General features: G+C 55.4%; 2 protein-coding genes across 4 annotated transcripts; both read right to left on the bottom strand.

Annotated features, from left to right (window-relative positions):
• Positions 1–11: 11 nt before the first annotated feature.
• Positions 12–8,632, bottom strand: PRSS8 (serine protease 8). Its single transcript, XM_026011225.2, has 6 exons — positions 8,495–8,632; positions 3,857–4,058; positions 1,932–2,094; positions 1,348–1,619; positions 1,094–1,260; positions 12–966 (listed from the first exon to the last, which is right to left on the bottom strand). The coding sequence occupies exons 2-6, from the start codon at positions 3,939–3,941 to the stop codon at positions 658–660; spliced, it is 996 nt and encodes a 331-aa protein (XP_025867010.1). The 5' UTR covers positions 3,942–4,058; positions 8,495–8,632; the 3' UTR covers positions 12–657.
• PRSS36 (serine protease 36) lies at positions 6,783–17,991 on the bottom strand. 3 transcript variants are annotated; one of them, XM_072753434.1, is made up of 16 exons: positions 17,937–17,991; positions 17,463–17,802; positions 17,160–17,195; positions 16,925–16,960; positions 16,538–16,700; positions 15,854–16,134; positions 12,923–13,089; positions 10,397–10,646; positions 10,169–10,298; positions 9,564–9,820; positions 9,315–9,478; positions 8,768–9,005; positions 8,495–8,636; positions 7,991–8,256; positions 7,792–7,913; positions 6,783–7,318 (listed from the first exon to the last, which is right to left on the bottom strand). In XM_072753434.1, exons 2-16 carry the CDS (start codon positions 17,497–17,499, stop codon positions 7,040–7,042), a joined length of 2,568 nt encoding a protein of 855 aa, XP_072609535.1. In that variant the 5' UTR covers positions 17,500–17,802; positions 17,937–17,991; the 3' UTR covers positions 6,783–7,039. The 3 variants fall into 3 exon arrangements, with proteins under 3 accessions (XP_072609535.1, XP_025867007.2, XP_072609536.1); XM_026011222.2 differs by lacking the exon at positions 17,937–17,991 and having other exon boundaries at positions 7,792–7,854; positions 17,463–17,574; XM_072753435.1 differs by lacking the exon at positions 17,937–17,991 and having other exon boundaries at positions 7,792–7,854; positions 8,178–8,256; positions 17,463–17,570.
• Positions 17,992–20,359: the final 2,368 nt, after the last annotated feature.

Raw genomic sequence — 20,359 nt, 5'->3', positions numbered from 1 at the left:
ACACACAGCAGTTTTGCTCAAAAACATTTTACTCCTGCTTGTTCCTTCTAGCCCTCACCCCAGATCCAAGCCCAAGCCCAGTTCCGGTGGGGGCTCAGTCCTCCGGAGTCTAGGAATCGAGGTTCAAAAAGGGCATGGCAGCTGATGGGGCAAGATTGGGGCCTTTTCTGTGCTTGCAAACTTGCTGCCCAGAGGCAGCCCCAGCTCAGAAGATAGGAAGAGGGTGAAGTGATGGGGCTTATCAGGCAGGACTGGTGGGGCGCTGGGGCCAGCTTTTCAGCAGCAATTAGCCTAGTCTTCTGGAAACAAAGCAGGGAGCCAGGGCTCATTTTCATAGTTAAGGGTCCTCAGGGGCTCCATAGAAGCCCAACCGGCAGGCTTGTGGACAGCAGGTGGAGGCGGCCAGAGGTTCTAGCCAATGCCACAGGTAATGAGCCTCCCAACTGTGGATTGTAGTCCCAAAGAACCAACCCAGAAGAGGGGGCTCAAAGGTCAGGATGTACTCCCACAGGTCCTGGGAGGAAGGAGTGAATCAAGCCGGTCCCTAGGCCCAAAAGATGTCAGGGAAGGGCCAGGTCCATTCCCAAGGCAGGCATCTGTCCTTGGGTGCAGTGTGTGGAAGTCCTGGAAGCAGGGTCAGCTCCTTAGATGACTAGCTTAGCAGAGGAGGCTGAGGGTCAGGCCTAGTGGCAGCAGAAGGATGAGCCCCAATAAGCTCTGGGCTGGGGCAGAGCTGAAGGCCTGATGGTAGACACAGAGATTGCCATCGGGCTGGGACTCCTGGATTTGGGGCACCACACGAGGCTGGAGCTCTGTCACTTGATGGTGAATCCAGGAGGCATAGCTGGAGGTCAGAGTGTACACGCCAGGCCTGTTGGGGGCCCCACAGGCATCGCCCCAGCTCACAATGCCTGCCAGGTACCACAGGCCCGCCACAGGGCAAGAGAGCGGGCCCCCAGAGTCACCCTGAAGAGAAGAGCCGTACAGTAACTATCAGGATGAGGCCCCAGGCCTCCAGTCAGCCACACCAGCCCCATTAGGCCCTCATTTCCCCCTGAGACGCACTTGTCTCACTGGACCCCCCTGCATTTACCTGGCAGGCATCCTTGCCCCCTCTCACATAGCCAGCACACACCATGTCCTGCTGGATAAAGTGGGGCTCCTCAGGCTTAGCGTTGATGTTGTACAGGCAGTTACAGGTCTCGCGGCTGATCAGCGGCACCTCGAGTTGCTGTAGTTGCCGGGGGGCCAGGAGGCTCACTGGAGGAGCAAAAGATGCTTGCCTGAGGCCTTCTGCCCTGAGTTAGGTACCACCCCCATGGCTCTGGACATCAGTGCCCACCTCACCTGAGGGCGCCACGTGGCCCCATCCGGTGACAGTACATTGGAGACCATTGGGGAACGAAGCGTTGGCTGCAGGGAGGCAGATGGGCCTGATGTAGCGGGAGAAGGTGACCGGGCTACTGAGTTGGAGGAGTGCGATGTCACCCTGGGAGCCCTCCTGCTGGTAGCTGGTGTGGGAAATGACCTGTGCCACGGTGCGGACCTCGGCCTCAGGGGTATAGGAGTCCAGCTGGTGGGCACCCAGCTTTACCTCATAGTCTTCCTTCACGTGCTCCCTGCAGGTGGAGGGGCCAAGGCTGGGACCCAGGAGACCTCTCCCACTTCCCTAATCCTGCATTGCCCTGTTCCACCCAACCCCAGTCTGTCTGGTCCCAGGCAAATGGCCTTTCAGGTCACAGACCACAGTTTTATCCTGTGACCTGTGACCTCTGTCCTTCACTCCTCACTGATCCTTTCAGACTGAATCATTGATATCCCTAGATCCCACCCAAGGACCCCAACCTCTGGCCTAGACTGATCCCTAACTTGGACCTCAGCCCACTTTTGACTCCCTGCCCCATGCCCCTCGCCCACCACCCAGCTGGTACCTTGGGAAGCAGTGAGCAGCTGAGAGCACCCACTGCTCAGAAACGAGAGAACCGCCGCACACATGGACGCCATCATAGGTGATGCTGACCTGCCAGGGCCACTGGCCAGCGGCTGCACCGCTGCCGCCTGTGATTCGTGCTTGGGAGGCCACACCACAGAAGGCTGTCCAGGGAGGAAGGTCAGGAGGTCAGGTCCTGTTGGGGCCCCCGTACCTCCTGGGGCCTCAGGCCTGCCACTTCTAACAATCTGGTTTGGAGTCTGGGAAGTGAGTTCCCAGGAGCCAGCCACCCGTTTGTCCTCATCCACTGCTCAGCGGGCATGGTTAGTTCTGCCCCCCCTACCGAGCTCATTACCTAACTTGGGTTTCTTCCAGCTTCCTTTCTTTCAGGCCCTCCACTCAGGCCACTGAGTGCCTTCCACTCAGTCCACTCCTTACACATCAGAAGATCTTTATAAACCACAAATCTGATCAGGTCACACCTCAGCTTAAATCCTTTCCGGGCTCCACATGGTCCTTAACATACATTCCAGACCTTCCATGACAGGACCATCTGCTCCAGCCATCCCTCCGGACACTTCCTGTCACACACAGGGGGCCACACACTTGTTTGCCTCTAGACCTCTGCTCAGCCAGGCCACTCTGCCGAGCATCCTCCATCCCTCTTGCCTCATCCTACTCCCCTCAGCAAACCTATTTGCCTATGGAGGTGATTCAAATGCCAGCCTCTCCTTAACCTGCCCTGACCCTGCTGGCTGAGTTGGACAATGGCAGGAACGCCCAGAGCCCCCATGCTCCCCCCACCCCCAGCTGCCCTATCATACAGCTGTTGTGCTGGTGTCTGTGACTGCTTCATCTGCACTAATCTGGGTAAGTCCCTGGTGACAGGGACTGGAGCACAGGGCTGGGCACACAGATGGAGTCATGGATATGTGTCGAACAAACAACAGGACTCCCACACTGAACATCTGATTCCCAGGACGGCCTCACCCCCACGGAGGCCTCCCCTCTGTGGAGCAGGACCCAACAGCCCTTCACAAAGTCACCTCCCCTCCCCCCCGCCCCCCCAGCAGAGAAAACTCCCCAGCCAAGCTCCTCCTTTGCTCCTCATAATAATGACAATAGCTACTATTTAGTGACGGTCCAGCAATGCCAGGCTGCGGGAGGGCTTTCACTTCCTTTATCTCCAGGAGTCCTCCCTGGGCCCCAGGAGACAAACATAACTGACTTCCTTTTTGAGGGGAGAGGACTGGCCAAGAATACACAGCCAGTGGTTTGCGGTGAAGTGGGCACTGAAAACCGGACTCAGAGTCGAGTGGTGTGCCTTGCAAGGAAGGAAACCCCTGGTTTGTTTTCCTCAAAAGATGTACCTTTGGAGTCAGACCAGGGTTTAAAATCCCAGCTATGCCTCTTACTGGCTGTGTACTCTTGGGTAAGTCACTTCTCTGCATCGGAGTTTCTTTCTCCATAGAATGAGGGCTGTAACCTCCATCTCACAGAACTACTGGGAGGATTTACATAAAGCAGTAAGGGTAAGGAAGAGGGCCCTATGGAGAGAGGCTCAGGCACTCATGAAACATTCCATTGGAATCTGAACCCACGTCCCCTTCCTTCCCCCTCCCCCACCCAAGCCTCACCTTCATCCCCTCAGCTCCAGGAGGGAGAGAAAGAGGGAAGGGTAAACAGGAAAGACCCTGAGAAAAAGTTCCCAGATCCCTTAGCACCTGCCACTTCTCCAGAGGCTGTCCCACCCCGCCCTGGGAGGCCAACGCCGAAGGGAGAGGGAGAGGCCCGGAGCTAAGGAGCTGAAGCTGGGGGTTCTTGAGTCCAGGGTAAGGGGTGTGCCCAAAAAAGGGTTATACCCCCAGCCTATGTGTATTACCCCTCCCTTGAGCCCCACACTGTCTGACCACCGCACATACTCACCAAGTCCGGACCGGAATAATCCAAGTAAAAGCAGAATGGCCACAGCCTCCAGCCACCCAGGCCCCAGACCTGCCCTGTGGGCCATGGCCCAGGACCAGGGCCCCCGGGGAGACACCAGGCACCCGAGGGAAGGTACCTAGGGCTGGTTTCAATGGCAAGTTCCTGGTATTGGGCCCAGAGGGAAGAGATCCTGGAATCCGCACTGGGAAGGGAGAAGAGATGTCCAAGACTAGATTTGAAGGCAGAGGTAAGGCGCAAAGGGAGACGCTGGGGTCTCCGCAGCCGTAAGGACACGTCTGCAACTCGGCCTAACTACTCGGAGACCTTCCAGAATGTGGATCCTTGGAGAAAGGCACCTACCTGCCTGCCCCTCCCCTGGCCCCGCCCTCCACACTTAGCTCCACCAGGTTTTCTGGATTACAAGGTCCTAAGTCCTCCCAGATCCCCAGGCTCTGTGTGTGTGTGTGTGTGTGTGTGTGTGTGTGTGTGTGTGTGTGTGTGTATGTGTGCCCTCCAGGCGGGACTGGAAATCCCTGATAGCTAGGCTCCCTAGAATGTGACCCAAGTGGCATCTAGCCCAGGTCTTTCAGGTCTCCCAGACCAGTTATGTCCCCCAGGGCCTGGCCCAGCCTTTCTTGTCCTGGGGCTGCTGTGCTCCTCCTTCCTGCTCTCCCTCACCTGGTCTTTGAGCCCAGGACCCCTGTCTTTTCAGGCCCTCCTGTAGAGACTGCAGCATCATCTGTGTGCAGCGTGACTGGCCATGCTGATCATCTCACAAATATTTCCTGAGTGCCTACTATGTTCCAGGCACAGGAGACAAAGCAGACACCATCTCTGCCTTCACTGAGCTCACAGTGAAATAGGGGTGACAGCTTCGAATCAAATCATCACACAGGAATTCTAGAATAATTTCAGGCTAGGCACAGGGGCTCTGGAGGCCTGATCACGGGAGATTGACATCGGCCGGCATTGAGAAGGGCTCCCAGAGAAGGTGCTATTAGGACAGAGGCCTGAGAGGCGATGGGAAGTGGCAAAGGTAGTCGAAGGATGGTCCGGGAAAGCGTTCCCGGGTCGAGGTTGCAGCGGGGAGGAGGCACAGGCTCAGGGGAAGAAGGAAGGCCCAGTGGCCCAGCCAGGGGACAGGTTTGTCCTCAGGTTTGCACCTGGGCATGTATGTTGGCTTCAAGCCTCAGAAGAGAGCCCTACTCCCCCACCTACTTTCTCTAAGACTGGGACCTCATAGCCAAAATTTTAGGGCCCCAGAGGGTAGGGAACTCCTGGAGTGGAGTGGGAAGGGGTCTAAGCTGGGGAGGAGGGGATGACATTGGACACTGTGGTGGGTTTGGGTCGAGGGTGAGTGTTTATCTATTTATTTAATTTTTAAAAAGATTTTATTTATTCACGAGAGACACAGAGAGAGAGAGGTAGAGACACAGGCAGAGGGAGAAGCAGGCTCCATGCAGGAAGCCTGACGTGGGACTCGACCCGGGTCTCCAGGATCACGCCCTGGACTGAAGGCGGCACTAAACCGCCGAGCCACCCAGGCTACCCAAGGGTGGGTGTTTAAATGTTTGTGGGGGATGGCATCCGGGTACTGGACACAGGTGGGCTATCCTCTTGGGGCTCTGGCAGCCAATGACAACCCTGGCCCTTAAAGAACCTCTGCCATCTCCTCTATCTCCCAAGAACTTCCTCCCTCCTCTCCCGTATCCTCTGCCCACCCCACCTAGAGATGGTGACTCTGGCCCCAAAGGTGACCCCTCTGCCACCTTCATCTGTGGCTTGCACCCCAAGTACTGCCTCCTTCCTGGGTCTCCATTTGCTCTTTTTCTGTACTCAGACATAATCTCTTCTGTGACCCTTTCTTAATCCCCAGCCAGGGACGTCTCCATATGTATTCCCTGGACACAGAGCACTACTTCATGGGCTGATCCATCAGACCCCAGACCCCCTGACTTCGGAGTAAGCAGGGAATGCGGTTGTATTCATGCTGGGAGGGCACTAATACATGAGGAGCGAGGGGGGCTGGCTCAGTTGGTTAAGTGGCTGCCTTTGGCTTGGGCTTGGATCCTGGGAGTTCAGGGCTCCCTGCTCAGTAGGGAGCCTGCTTCTCCCACTTCCTCTGCCACTCCTACGCCCCCCATCCCCACCTGTGCTCTCTCTCTCAAATAAATAAAATATATATTTTTTAAGATTTTAATTTATTTATTCACGAGAGACACATAGAGAGAGGCACAGAGACATAGGCAGAGGGAGCAGCAGGCTCCACGCAGGGAACCTGATGCGGGACTCAATCCTGGGACTCCAGGATCATGCCCTGAGCTGGAAGGCAGACACTCAACCCCCGAGCTACCCGGGCATCCCTCAAATAAATAAAATCTTAAAAAAAAAAAAGGTGAGTGGGGTAGTGGGATGTACACACACAAGGACACATGATGATGCCCAAACTCTGGGGACACTGGGCAGGATGTGAAGGTGGGGAACTGTTAAGCGTGTGTCATGTATGTATTGGGGACACTGGAGGTGTACACTCTGGGTCACTCAACAGGGTATATATATATGAGGGGGCATCTGTCTGTGGATACAGGATATGGTAGCCCCTGGACTCCCAGACTCCAGGACCCTTCTTCAACCCTCATCCTAGCCCTTGTTCTGGGTTGGGGGGAGGACAGTAGGGTCTGAGCCTGGGCTGAGGTGTCTGGCAGGTGCTAGGGATGCTGATTCCACCGGGGAGGTGACACACACCCAGCTGCCACCCCACCTCCCCCGCCCTGGGGCAGGAATGAAGGACAGCTGCCACGTTATCAGGGACACATTTCCTGGGAGCCCAAAGTCTGACTCACAGAACCCCAGCAGGGATGGGCCCTACCCTGTGGGCTTCCCCCAGCCCCTTGGCCTGCCCCCAGCAATGACATAAGGCCATGTGTCTGTGTTTACACCTTTATTGTCCGCTTCCCGGTGCCCCCAAGGATTCCGGAGCCCAAAATAGCTGGGGAGGCCCAATTACCCAGAGCCAGAGCCGCTGCAGTCCAGGTGGGTGGGGCGGCCTGGAGGTTCGGTGGCGGTGGCGGGGCGAGGGAACAAAGCCGGTTGGGCCACATTCCAGCTGTACTGGGTGGGAAGTGGAAGGTTGGAGGGAGTGGGGGGAGGAGAAGGAGGGGTGGCTCACGGACCCAGGCCCCCTCAGCCCTGGATCAGGGGGGTCAGGAGCAGCAGGAAGAGGGCAACCCGAGGGGAGCCTGAGGCCCTGGCCATTTCAGGGGGGCAGAGGTTGCTGCCTTCAGGGGGCCAGTGGGGGTAGCCATTGGGAGGCAGGAAATGGGCTTCCTCCACCATCTGGGAGATCCAGGCCTCTTCAGGGCCAATGGCAGCGAACAGCTCCCGGCTCCCTCGAACAGCCATGCCCATAAGCACCCAGGAGCCTCCCTCCGTCTGGCACAGGAGCGGAGGTGCTGAGGTCACCTGCAGTATCAGAGCCAAGCCCCAAAGGGTCTCTTACCCTTCCTCCTGCTCCTCTATCTCTTCTTAGAGTCCAGCCACAGAGCGCTGCTTGTCCCTATCCTCAGGCATCCGAGCCCCTGGTCTCTCTCTAAAGTCCAGATGGGAAGCACTGCTTCTTCCCATTTGGGGCCCAGCACTCAAGAATTCCAACCCAAGGGCGCCTGGGTGGCTCAGTGGTTGAACGTCTGCCTTTGGCTCAGGTCACAATCGCAGCATGATCCCATGATCCCCACATCAGGCTCCCCGCAGGAGGCCTGCTTCTCCCTCTGCCCATGTCTCTGCCTCTCTGTGTCTCTCATAAATAAATAAAATCTTAAAAAAAAAAAAAAAAAGAAAACAGAATTTCAACCCAGCTCACTCTCTAGGGTCCTGCTGGGCTGCCCAGTGCTGCCTGGCTCCCCTCTCCCCGGATGGGGATGCCCAGACCCCATTACCTCACATCTGTCCTCCTGACCCTCCGAATACAGAACACAGAGAGTCCCAGGGGGCAGGATGCCCTGATAGAGACAGTGACAGAGTCGTGGCATCAAGATAGAGACAGCTGCAGCCACGGGGACTAGAGAGAGAAGAGAGGGTTGTCGCAGGGCTTCTGGCCTTCAGTCACTCCTCACCCCCAGGACCCTGGGCTCTCACCTCGGTCCCGGGGGTCCTTCCAGCCCAGCACCCAACAGCTGGCCCCCAGGGGGATACCCCCTGGGTGAAGGCAGATGGGCAGGGCTGATGGGGAGGGTTCCACCCGGGAGCTCAGCTCCAGGAGGGCCAAAGGGGGCCGAAGTCCCAGGTGCCGGGGCAGGCGGATGCTGGTGACCACCCGGGATACCTGGTGGCCCTGTGGGAGGGGGCTGGCCCCCGCCCGGCCCAGGTACACTTCAATATAAGGCACTGTCGTGGAGCCTGGCCTGTTGGAACAAAGTTCAATGTCATCCCCTGCTCTCCCAGTGGCCGTAAAGTCCTTCCCAGTGCAGAATGGGTTGTTCCATTGAGTATTCCTCCTGCCAGATCTCTCTTCTACCTCAAAACACTTGAGGCACTCCCCTGCACCGTAAGAGCCCCAAATGGAGAGTCCCACTATTGTTAAGAGCCCTTAGGCCCATCTCTCCATTTTTCCTTCTTGTCCAAGAGATGGGTGAGACCTACCTGAGGACACAGTGAGTGGCTGCCAGAACCCAGCCTGGGGCCACCAGGATCCCAGTGCAGACTCGATCTCCAGCCACGTGCACTTCTGCCAACCAGGGCCACAGGACCCCCACCACAGCGGGCTCTGGTCGCAGGCCACAGGCTAGGGAGAGGAGGTGACCACTTAAACGGAGGCTTCGCAGCTGACCCATGAAGACCTAACCACGGGTCTTAGCTCATGTAGGAGCCCCTAAGCCCCAAAGCCTCAGGAGACATTAAGCCCTGAGCCCTCACCACCATGTTCTGTGTGCGGGGGACAAGTCTGTGTGTCAGTCTCCTCCCCCTCAGAGCCCCAGTCCCAGGTCAGCTGGTCTTCTAGGTAGGCTCCGCGCGTCACGTGGCTGATCCACGGGCCATGGGTCTGCAGGGGGTGGAAGACTCTGGGACGCAGGCAGCCACTGGAAAAGTCGCTGATTCCAGCCAGGAACCAAGTCCCCTCCTCCTGGCACAGGAGGCTCCGATGAGAGTAGTTCTGCAAGCAAGAGTGTGTGCGCGCTAGTGAGAGGCTCTCCAAGGTCCTGGGGCTTTCCTGCACCTCCCTCTCTCTCTCCCTCTCTCTCTCTCCCACTCAGACATGACAAGCCCCACCTCCTCCACGCCACTCGCCAATACTAGTCTGCACAAGAAGTCAGCCCTCGCTTTAGGATTCTCTGTGAACCTAGGTGTAGCAAGGCCAGACGTCGCCCAGGGCCCATCTCAGGCCCCTCCCCGAAGTGCTCCAGGTGGCCTTCAGGACCCGGGCGCCCGGCCCCTGCCCCCCGCCCCCGCCCCCGCCGCGCACCCAGCAGCCGCCCGCCTCCTCCTCCTCCTGGTACGCGGGGCAGAGCGCGCGCGGCGGGTCTCCCGGCGGCGGCACGGACGCCCCCTGGCGGCCGTACAGGCAGTGACACCACCAGCCGCCCAGCAGCTCGGCCTCGAGCTGTGCGTTGGGGCCGGGCGCAGGTTCTGGAACCGAGAAGAGAGAGCGCCAGCACCGCGTGGGAGTGAGTCCCGCTCGCCTCCGTCCAGCCCGGCGCCGCCCCCTGCTCACCCCCGCGGCCCCAGCGAGCCAGGCGGCAGCGGCTGCCGGGCAGGAAGTAGTGTTCTGGGTGAGGGAGGCACACTGGCCGTGGGGCCGTGCTCAGGTTCACCGGCGCTCGCAGCTGCAGCAGCGCCAGGTCCGAGGCGTCGTCCCACGAGGCATTGTCGTGCGGCACGAGGCGCGCCACCAGCTCTGCGCGCGGACGCGAGGGCAGCAGCACGCGCCAGGTGTCCAGGTCGCGGGGCGGGCCATCTGAGTTGATGGGGCTGCGGGATGGGGGAAACTGGGGCCGTGGGCCGGATCCTGCACACTCAGCTCAAAACCACACACACACACACACACACACACACACACACACACACACACACACATCTGGCTTGGACTCGTGGCATCCCGGATCAAACTCATACTACCCCCTACTCGCCCCAGGTAGACTAGGATCCTACTTTGCGAGCTGGATCCTACACCTGCCAGTGAGACCCCACACTCCAAATAGATGTGCCCCTCCACCCCTACTCCTACCCTACACGGGGGAAGGGCTGAGGACAGGTAAATAGTGTCTCAGGTCAGGGGAGGAGGGGCAAGAATGTGTCTGAGACTGGGTTTTCACTCACTCCAGAAAGCAGCTGGCAGGTGCCAAGACCCAGCTTTCAGACACCAACGCCCCATGGCAGGGTCTGGATCCTGGCACCATCACCTGGGCCTCCCAGGGCCAGGCCCCTGGCCTTGGGGCCTTCCCGCACTCTGAGGGGTGAGAGGCCTGGGTCAGGGGGCCTCCCAGACCCCTACCCCAACTCAAATCTCCCATGTCCAGCTGCCATCTAGGGGTCCTGCTCCCTCACCTGGCAGAGCAATGCTGCAGTTCTGATCCGTGGGCTCCCAGGCACCTGACTGGGGCTCCCAGGACTGGGTGGGAAAGGCAGGCCCAGGCTCTGAGCCAATCACCTGTTCCCGTATCCATGCCTCATAAGGAGCCACAGCGGTGAAGATTCCAGGGCGGTTCCTCCGTCCACAGCCAAAGCCAAAGCTGGTGACTCCTGCCTGGAACCATCGGCCACCTTCCTCACAGACCAGGGGGCCCCCAGAGTCTCCCTGATGATAGATAATTCAGTGTCAAGGGGTCAGCCCAGGGACCCACCAGCTTACACTGGGTCACCTCACAAAGGTTCTAGACCTCTTCTTGTTGCCCAACATAGAGCCACCTTCTAGAAATCTGCCCTGTCTGAGCTTTGTCCTCTGCATTCCCTACAACTCTAAGCAGAAGAAAGCCTTGTAAGGCAGAAAGGCTGATGAGCAGCCAAAGTCAAGGGCACCAAGCTAATGCATTCAAGACCATGCTAGAGAGACCTGCAGGGCCCATTCAGAGCCAAATGATTCTTGTTCTATAAATGCCTCAAATCCCGTTCTGGATTTCTAAGTGCAACCGCTTGTTGAAGCAAATCAGAGATGCCACAAGTCAGGAGGAAGAGGCTGTTAGAAATAAGCTGTTAGAAAGCAGCAAGCGGGGACGCTTGGGTGGCTCAGCAGTTGAGCATCTGCCTTCCGCTCAGGGCATGATCCTGGATCGAGTGGGGCCTGCTTCTCTCTCTCTGCCTACGTCTCTGCCTCTCTCTGTGTGTCTCTCAAAAACAAACAAACAAACAAACAAACAAACAAATAAATAAATAAGGAGGCAGGGGATTATGTCCATGGGTCCTGGAACCTCATAACTGGGGGGGACCTGGAAGGAAGGCTATCTAGCTTGAATCCATTGCCACCATGCATGCTTGAGCACCCTCAAAAATGTGTGCCATTGGGGGTGCCTGGGTGACTCAGTTAAGTATCTGACTTTTTTTAGATAATATTTTAAAAGAGTTATTTATTTGAAGATTTTATTTATGTGAGAGAGAGAGAGAGAGCGAGAGCGAGCACATGAGTTGGGGGGAAGGGCAGAGGGAGAGGGAGAAGCAGACTCCCCAGCTGAGCAGGGAGCCCAGATGCCAGAGATCTCCCAGCAGGAGATCATGACCTGAGCCCAAACCAGGAGTTGGACACTCAACCATCTTAGTCATCCAGACACCCCAAAGCATCTGACTCTTGATTTTAGCTCAGGTCATTATCTCAGGATGGTGGGATCAAGTGCAGAGTCTGCTTGTCCCTCTTCCTCCCCCCACTTGTACTCTCTCTCTCAAATCAATCTTTTTTTTTTTTAAGCTTTTATTTATTCATGAGAGACAGAGAGAGAGAGACAGAAAGAGAGAGAGACAGAGACACAGGCAGAGGGAGAAGCAGGCTCCATGCAGGGAGCCCGACATGGGACTCGATCCCCAGTCTCCAGGATCACACCTGGGGCTGCAAGGCGGTGCCAAACCGCTGTGCCACGGGGGCTGCCCTCAAATCAATCAATCACACAAAAAAATGTGTGCCATTGGAGGAAAGTTTCTGGGGAAAATAGTTAAAATATAGTATGTGTTCGCTTTCAGCAAGATACCTGGGAAATTCTTTTTTGTAAAGGATTAATCCTTCTTCTTTTTTAAATTTTATTTTTAAATAATTTCTGCACCCAACATGGGGCTTGAACTCACTACCTTGAGATCAAGAGTTGTACACTCGGGGCACCTGGGTGGCTTAGTGGTGGAGCATCTGCCTTTGGATCAGATCATGATCCTGGGGTCCTGGGATTGGGTCCTGCATCAGGCTCCCCGCAGGGAGCCCACTTCTCCCTCTGCTTATGTTTCTGCCTCTTTCTCTGTGTCTTTCATGGATAAATAAATAAAAATCTTAAAAAAAAAACAAAACAGAGTCATACATTCTATGGACTGAGCCAGTCAGGCACCCCAGATAAACTCGTTTAAAAAAAAAAAAAACTATGTGTTGAATATTTACTAAGTAACAGGTGCTGTATTGTGGACTGGGATGTGGAATAATAATAATAATAGCTAATACTTATTTAAGCTCTTATTAAAAACCAAACACTGTCCTAAGTGTTTTTATATCTATAAATTCATGTGATCATCATAATTACCCTATGAGGTCAATAATGCTATCATCTCCATCTGCCAGGTGAGAAAGTCTGGACATCCAGAAGTTAAATAACTCAGCCAAGGTCACAGAACTAATAAGTGGTGGTGCTGGACTTCTAACCAGGCTGACTCACTCTAGAGTCTGACACATAACCTCTGCACGGTGAACTGCCATAAGTAACAGTACCCTCTTGTCAAGCTCCAAGTTCTGTCCATTTATAATCTTCTCATCAATCCTCTTTAGCAATCATTAGCAATCTTGCACTCTTTTTGCAGAGAGAGAGATGAGATTTGTCTATTCCCCATGATTCCTATCAGGGTTTTGCCTGGCCCTGCTGGGCAGATGCAGGCCTCCCCCCTCCATACCTGGCAAGTGTCCCTGCGGCCCTCCGGGTAGCCAGCACACAGCATCCCTGGCAATAGCTGGAAAGTGAGGTTGAAGGGGCCAGGCCGGCTATAGAGACACTGACAGGCAGCCTCTCCCAGCAGCCTGAGCTCCACTTCTTGTAGCACCCATGGGAGAGGCAGGGGGTCTGCAGGGAACCAGAGAGCAAAGGCTGTGAGGCAGATATGAAGTCCTCTGTTCCCTAGCTCAGCTCTATGCCCTCCAGGTGCCTCCTGGGCATCTCTATCTAGATGCCCCAGGACACCCTCACCTGCTGAATTCAAAACCAGTTATTTGAGAACTTCTTCTTACACCCTCATCTCAGGAGTGGCCCCATCAAGCACCTGGTGAGAGCTTCCATGGATGGTAGTGCAGTGGAGAAAGGTATCCAGACAATAAATGATGCATGTGGGGCTAAAATCACTGAGCTCTGTGCCCCGATATGGGTTGTGCCAATCTTGAGAGAGTACCCTTTTCAATAAAGGTGCCATAGAGACTAGCATGGCCCTGTACCAAGTTACAGAGCATGGAGTCTGGGTGTCAGCTTTGACCCCTGCCTCAGCTTCCCCTCTCCAATCAGTTCCCAAATCCTGAAAACCTCTCATTGTGACTTCTTGCAATTTTCACTGCAGTTGTCCTGGTTTAGAAAGCACAACTTTGGGTCTGGATGATTGGCCCAGGTTCCTCACTGGTCCATTCCTCACTCACCCTTCACTTGTTGCTGACAGAAAAATGTTCTCTTTTTTTTTTAATTTTTAATTTTTTAAAAATTTTAGGTAGGGGGGATCCCTGGGTGGCTCAGCGGTTTAGCGCCTGCCTTTGGCCCAGGGCGTGATCCTGGAGTCCTGGGATCGAGTCCTGCGTCAGGCTCCCAGCATGGAGCCTGCTTCTCCCTCTGCCTGTGTCTCTGCCCCTCTCTCTCTGTGTCTCTCATGAATAAATGGGTAGAATCTTAAAAAAAAAATTTAGGTAGGTTGCACACCCAGCATGGAGCCCAACTTGGGGCTTAAACCCACGACACTGGGCTCAAGACCTGAGCTGAGATCAAGAGTCAGATGCTTATCCGACTGAGCCACCAGGTGCCCCATGACAGAGGAATGTGTTTAAAGCTCAGCTCTGATCTTATCAAGAACACTCAACGGATCCCACTGTCTACATCTGAGGCCTACCCCTTTCCTTTCCTGAGGTAAACCTGCCTTTTTTTTTTTTTAAACCTGCCTTTGATGGAAACAATGTCTCAGAATCCAGGAACGCGTGATGGAGAGCTGGACAGAGCTCGTTGCCTCCCCACCCAGAATCCTGAGAGGTCAGGTGATGGTGAGGCTGTACTTGAGGGCTATCCAGGCAAGTTTGGAGATTGTCCTAGGGATCCTGGGAGCTGGTGGAATACTCTGGACCTTGGTTTGACCTTAGGGCTTTCATAGTCCAGCCCTAGCAACTTACGTGACCTCTGTTGCCTATGCCCCTTCCATTCCAGCCTGGCAAGCTGGCCCTTCTCCATCTGTCATGTCTCATGTGAGTCCCCAGAGTGGCCTCTATCTCCCCACACTAGCCTGTTATGCTAACTTATGTCCTTTTTACAACAGCTCCCCAGAAATCTCCTGTTCTGGATACCCTTTGTCAGGATGGTTTGGGTCCATCCCCATGGACTTCCTATGTGCTCAGAATGACCCTTTCATGTCATCTCCTGCCCTGATGGGGCCCCTCTAAGCACAGGCTGTGGTATCTCCTCCTGAAGCACCCTTGCTAAAGCCCTGGGCACTGTACAGCACAGGTCTGATCACAGTAAATGCATCGTGGGGGCCTTGTTAACATGGAAAAGTAGCATTGGATAATAGGGATGATAGGGAATGGGAAAGTGCTCTATTTCCTCTCAAACCTTCTTCTTCTTCTTTTTTTTTAAGATTTATTTATTTATTTATTTATTTATTTATTTATTTATTTATGAGAGACACAGAGGGAAGCAGAGATACAGATAGAAGAAGAAGCAGGCTCCTCACAGGGGGCCAGATGTGGGACTCCATCCCTGGACCAGGATCACGCCGTGAGCTGAAGGCAGATGCTCACCATTGAGCCACCCAGGCGTCCCTCTCCCAAACCTTCTAGTGTAATGTTTGCTCAATCTACTGAATGTATAGCTTGTCTACCTACTAGAATTTAAGCTCTGAGGCAGGGACTTTTGCTGGTTATGTTCACTGGCGTATCTCTAATGCCTCAGTGCCCAGCCCATTGAGAAGGTGCTCAAGAAATATCTGTTGAATAAATGAAAGATGAACTGAATGAATGAGGGTGAGTAGGGAAAAGACAGGAGGTGAGTAAGTAGAGGATGAGTGAGAGAAGGGTAGGATGGGAGGAGAGGGACCGGAGAAAGGAGGGCAGAAACGGACATTTGCTGAATGCTTAGGATATGCCAGGCACTGTGCTTTAGTGCACGATTATCTAGGGTAAAAGTACCTAAAGTGCATTAATTAGTATGTTCGGCACCGTGCTATCAACCTTACATGGATTTCCTCACTTAATCCACCCGACAACCCCATGCACTGGCACGATTTTCCTCAATTTTCAGAGGAAGCAATGGATTGGGTGAAGCGCTTTGTCTGAAACAGCACAGCTAGGATGGGAACCCTGGTCGGATCCTAAATCCGGGAAAGAAAACAACGGGAAGGAAAGGTGAAGAGGTAATGGGTTGGAGGAGTCAGCAGTCTTGGTTTGCGAGCCCTTAGCGGGGAAGATAGAGGGAGACGGGCGGAGCGCTCAGCGGGCCGAGGCCTGCGCTCCGGGCGCTCGCCCGGGGTCCCCCTCCCGAGGCCCCGCCCCGCGCGCCCGCCCACCGGGGCTCCGGCTTCTAGGCCCGGCCCGAGGACTCCTCAGCGGGCTCCGCGGCCGCCGAAACCCACCTCCCCGACACTCACCCGCTTCCTGGATGTCCCCCCAGCCGGTGGCCCAGCAGGTGGCGCCGTGGGCGAAGCGGTGCGAGGCGCGCGGCAGGCAGACGGGCCGCACGGCGGGGCCCAGCCTGGCGGGCGAGGCGAGGCGCAGCAGGGCCAGGTCGGCGCCGCGGTCCACGCCGCTGTAGTTGCGCGGCACGAGGATGGCGGCCACCGCGCGCACGTGCGCGCCGTCGGGGGCCGCGGCCTGGGAGTGCGCGCCCAGCAGGACGGACCAGTCGGTCGCAGGCTCCAGGGTCCCGTTCCTGCGCGGAGGCCCGGGCGGGAGGGGGGAGGCCGACTGTCGTGGGGTAGGGGCTCAGAGCCCGCGGGAAGGTGGGGTCGGCGGGAAACCTGGGTCGGGATTTGGGGCTGGAGAGATCCAGGTTCAGAGGGGTTCCCAGGAAGAGGGGGGAGTGGATCCGATTCCCAGGGGGTTGGTTGACTGGGGGACGCCGGACAGACGGGGTTCAGGGTCGGATGTTTGGTGGAGTGGTGGGGCGGGCCTGCAGGCGGCGCCTACCGCATTGGGAACCAGGGTGACCCCGCTCCGCGGAGCCCTTGGGGCGGGGCGGGGGCGAGGGCGGGGAGACCGGCGCCGGGCGGTCTCAGGCCGCGGGGCAGGCAGGGCTGGCTGTGGACCGGGGTGGGCTGTGGGCCGATACTCACGTCACGAAACAGTGAGCCGCCGAGAGCACCCAGGAAGGCGCGATGAGGGAGCCCCCGCAGATGTGGCTCCCGCTCTGATGCAGGCTCACCTGCCACGGCCAGCTCCCCGGCTGCGCGTCCGAGCCCCCCAGGATTCGGGCAGAGGGCTCAGGGCGCCCGCAGTCTGCATTGGGGCGCCGTGGGGGTTGTCGCCTGCCGGCTGCCCGACGCCGGAGGCCCAGGGAGCTCAAGACGAAGCCCTGTCTCCCACCCGGCCTCAGTTTGCCCCTCTGAACAAGAGCACTGAGGACCTTGGCACGTCTAATTTTCCAGTGACTTCCACCTCCCTCCTGGCCTAGCCAGCCTTAACTTTCCTTAGGATCTGAGGAACTCCCCACTCTTCCTTACCTAGATCTTCAGGTTCTTCTTGGGTGGAACTGAGAGCTGAGGGTTAGAAGGTAAAGAGAGGAAGGTACTGGTGACTTCCAGCCCGCGACACTGCTCAGCCCCATCTTCCTGTTCTTAGGCCCCTGCCCCCTACCCTTCCCAGTCCCTGGGCTTTCAGTCCCCTGCCAGTAGGCATGTTACCCCTCCTATCTTTGCTGCCTCCCACATGACTCCCCCCTCCCCCCTACTGCCTTACCTGAGTTCTGGAAAGCTCCTGGGATGGGGCTGATGGCTAGAAAGAGGGAAGCAGGGAGAGGCTAGAGATCTACACTTTGATAAGCCCTCCCTGATGCCCTCCCAGCAAGCTCCATCTCCCTATGACACCCAAGCCTCTTTCCCCTCTCAAACACTATTCCTCTCCCTTCTGACATCTCACTCCCTCCTCCCCTTCCTCCTCTGACCCCCCATTACCCACACAGAACCCAGGAGTCCTGGTTTCCAGCTCCCCAGATACTAGGACCCTGGCCCATTGTAGCCATCTCCTGTCTCCTGAAGTTACCGAGGATCACCAGTGGAAGGAGCAGGTGGTGGGACATGGCACATTTGAGTCAGCTGGAGGCACGGAGATGGGTGAAGGTCTGCTCCCAGTCACAGCTCTGTCACTGCCTAGACAGCCCGTGTGACACCTGATGGTCCCAGGAGCAGCCCCACCCTCCCTGGCTGGAGCCCATCTCTGGCAATCTGAGAGGATCTGGGGCTGGAAGGGGAAGTAGGGAGCCTGTAGGCCCCACCCAGAGCCCTGTGAGCATCTCACATCACTGGAGGCCCAAGTTGGGGGTGGGAGGCAGATGTCCTAGTTCCAGGGCGCTGTTGAGTGGGCGATAGAAGAGTGGAGAACCCTGTGGGCAAAGGTGGGAGGAGAGGACAACCAAGGTGCTGGGAGGCTGATGTATTGGCTCCTTGGTGAGGCCAGGCCGTGGGTGAACCCAGGCCCTGGGGACAGAGGAGGTGGCCCCTCAGTGGCGTGACTCACCTGAGACCTCACCTCTGTTCAGGGTGTGCCTTACCCCAAAGGCTTGGTCCTTTCTTCTCACACAGCTCTGGTTACTGGAGTTGCTGGCCAGGTCTGGGAAGGGAGCCCTAGGGAATTCAATCCCATCCCAACAAAAGGATCACAGATTTCCGGCAGGTTGGGCAGGGCTGAGGATTCTGGGAGGGGGCTGGGCAGGCTGGCAAAGCCAAAAAGATAGCACCCTTTTCTGTGTTAGAGTACTCTCAAGTGTTGTCACTCTTTGTGTGACCTTGGGAAAGTCACTCAACCCCTCTGTGTGTTTCAGTAGGAGGCCACCTAAGAAACATGTGGTGCCTCAAAGAGGAATTGAGAGGAATTTAATGAAGGAACTATTTACAGAGGTATAGGCAGGGTTCAGGGAACCACCAAGGGATGGTGACGCATCTTGGGGTTAGCAGTAATGGAGACGCAGAGAGGAAGCACACGCTGGAAGCCCAAAGGGAGAGCTGTAGCTGGAGGAGAGGCTGATGAGTCGGGAGCTCCCTCCATGGAGGAATGCAACCTTTATCAACCTGTGGCTCAGTAGGCAGAGCTGGGAAATAAAAGTCCCCATCTCACTTTCCTCCTACCCTCTGATCACCTGCCAGCTCCTCCCGTCCCTGAAACTTCCCAGAAGCCAAAGTGATGGGGAGCCTGTGATGTGGCCTGTGAAGGTCGCTCTGGAGGAGCAGATCAGGATAGAGAAGGGGTGGAGAGTAGACCTGGAGAGTCACAGAATAGCCACACTCAGGTTTCCCCTGCTACCCACAAGTAGAGCATTTCTTCTTCTTCTTCTTCTTCTTCTTCTTCTTCTTCTTCTTCTTCTTCTTCTTCTGATTTATTTATTCATGAGAGACACACAGAGAGAGGCAGAGACAGAAGCAGAGGGAAAAGGTTCCCCTCAAGGGGAACCTGATGTGGGACTCGATCCCGGGACTCCAGGATCCCACCCTGAGCCGAAGGTAGATGCTCAACTGCTGAGCCACCCAGGCTTCCCAAGTAAAGCATTTCTACAAAAACTTTTGGGGCAGCCGGGGTGGCTCACTGGTTTAGCACCACCTTCAGCCGCAGGTGTGATCCTGGAGACCCAGGACTGAGTCCCGTGGCGGGCTCCCTGCATGGAACCTGCTTCTCCCTCTGACTCTCTCTGTCTCTCATGAATAAATACATAAAGTCTTTAAAAAATAAAAAATGTAAGTATTGGGATCCCTGGGTGGCGCAGCGGTTTGGCGCCTGCCTTTGGCCCAGGGCGCGATCCTGGAGACCCCAGATCGAATCCCACGTCGGGCTCCCGGTGCTTGGAGCCTGCTTCTCCCTCTGCCTATGTCTCTGCCTCTCTCTCTCTCTGTGACTATCATAAATAAATAAAAATTAAAAAAAAATGTAAGTATTTAAAAAAAAAGAAAACTTTTGGAAGCAGAAATGGCATAAAGCAAAGAGACTATCAGTTTACATGGAAAATATTTTTAACGTTCCCAGATCCAAAGATCACCTCTATTGGGCTCTTCTTTCTTTCTTTTTCAAAGATTTTGTTTTGAAATGATCTCTACACCCAACGTGGGCCTCGAATGCACAACCCCGAGATCAAGAATTGCATGCTCCACTCACTGAGCCAGCCAGGCACCCCTCTCTTAGGCTTTTCTGATACCTTAGGACATATCTTGGTAACAAATGCACGGTATAAATTGAGATCAAGCACAGGTGCTCGTACAGTTCAACATTATGACAGCTTGCTGCTAAGATGCTGAGTGTAGTTCCCAGGGTAGGAGATCTCAGGGTGCTTGCTGCCTCTGTACAGCTGGCTGCAAAACAAACACTGAGGGCTATTTTCACTTTTCACCTTTTTTTTTCCGAAAAAGTGAAGATCCTCTTTGGATTTCTTTCGGTTAGCGAAAACAAGTACTCACGTAGGCCTTTCCTAAAAGCCAAGTGGCATAATGCAAACTTTTAAAAAGCATGGGCTACCCATATATTGATTTTCTTACCAATAATATAGGCTAATAATATACAACTCTAGTAGTCCAGTTTCCCTAGAAAATAGACGTCTGGGCAGAGCCCACATGTTTGTGCCTTACTGGGAGGTACAATCCCAGGGCAGCAAGAGCAGAGGGGATGAGATGTGATTAGGAAGGGAGGAAATACAAACACAGGGATGCACAATCCACTGGAGTTAATTGATAAACTTGCTAACTTTAGCAGGTCCACAGAGACAATGAAGGTAAACTTGGTGGCAGACTCGTTAACACAATCCTGGAGTTTCCTTTTTTTTTTTTTTAATCCTGGAGTTTCGATTTGTTTGTTTAAAAGAAGCTCTATGCCCAACGTGGGGCTTGAACTCACAACTCCAAGATCAAGAGTCACAATTCTTGGGGTTTCTAAGTCCCCTCAGACATTCATTCGTAGGC

The sequence above is a fragment of the Vulpes vulpes genome, chromosome 3, assembly GCF_048418805.1.
Source record: "Vulpes vulpes isolate BD-2025 chromosome 3, VulVul3, whole genome shotgun sequence".
In the NCBI taxonomy this organism is placed as follows: domain Eukaryota; kingdom Metazoa; phylum Chordata; class Mammalia; order Carnivora; family Canidae; genus Vulpes; species Vulpes vulpes.
Note: the sequence above shows the minus strand (reverse complement) of the source record. Positions and strands in the feature narration are given on the sequence as shown.

Coding starts and splice junctions, on each gene's coding strand:
- PRSS36 (XM_072753434.1), bottom strand. CDS start 17,499: ATGTCCCACCACCTGCTCCTTCCACTGGTGATCCTCG. Junction 16,961..17,159: donor AGGAGCTTTCCAGAACTCAG/GTAAGGCAGTAG, acceptor TCTAACCCTCAG/CTCTCAGTTCCACCCAAGAA. Junction 16,135..16,537: donor GCGGCTCACTGTTTCGTGAC/GTGAGTATCGGC, acceptor GCCTCCGCGCAG/GAACGGGACCCTGGAGCCTG.
- PRSS8 (XM_026011225.2), bottom strand. CDS start 3,941: ATGGCCCACAGGGCAGGTCTGGGGCCTGGGTGGCTGGAGGCTGTGGCC. Junction 1,620..1,931: donor GCTGCTCACTGCTTCCCAAG/GTACCAGCTGGG, acceptor CTCCACCTGCAG/GGAGCACGTGAAGGAAGACT. Junction 967..1,093: donor GGGGCAAGGATGCCTGCCAG/GTAAATGCAGGG, acceptor TCTTCTCTTCAG/GGTGACTCTGGGGGCCCGCT.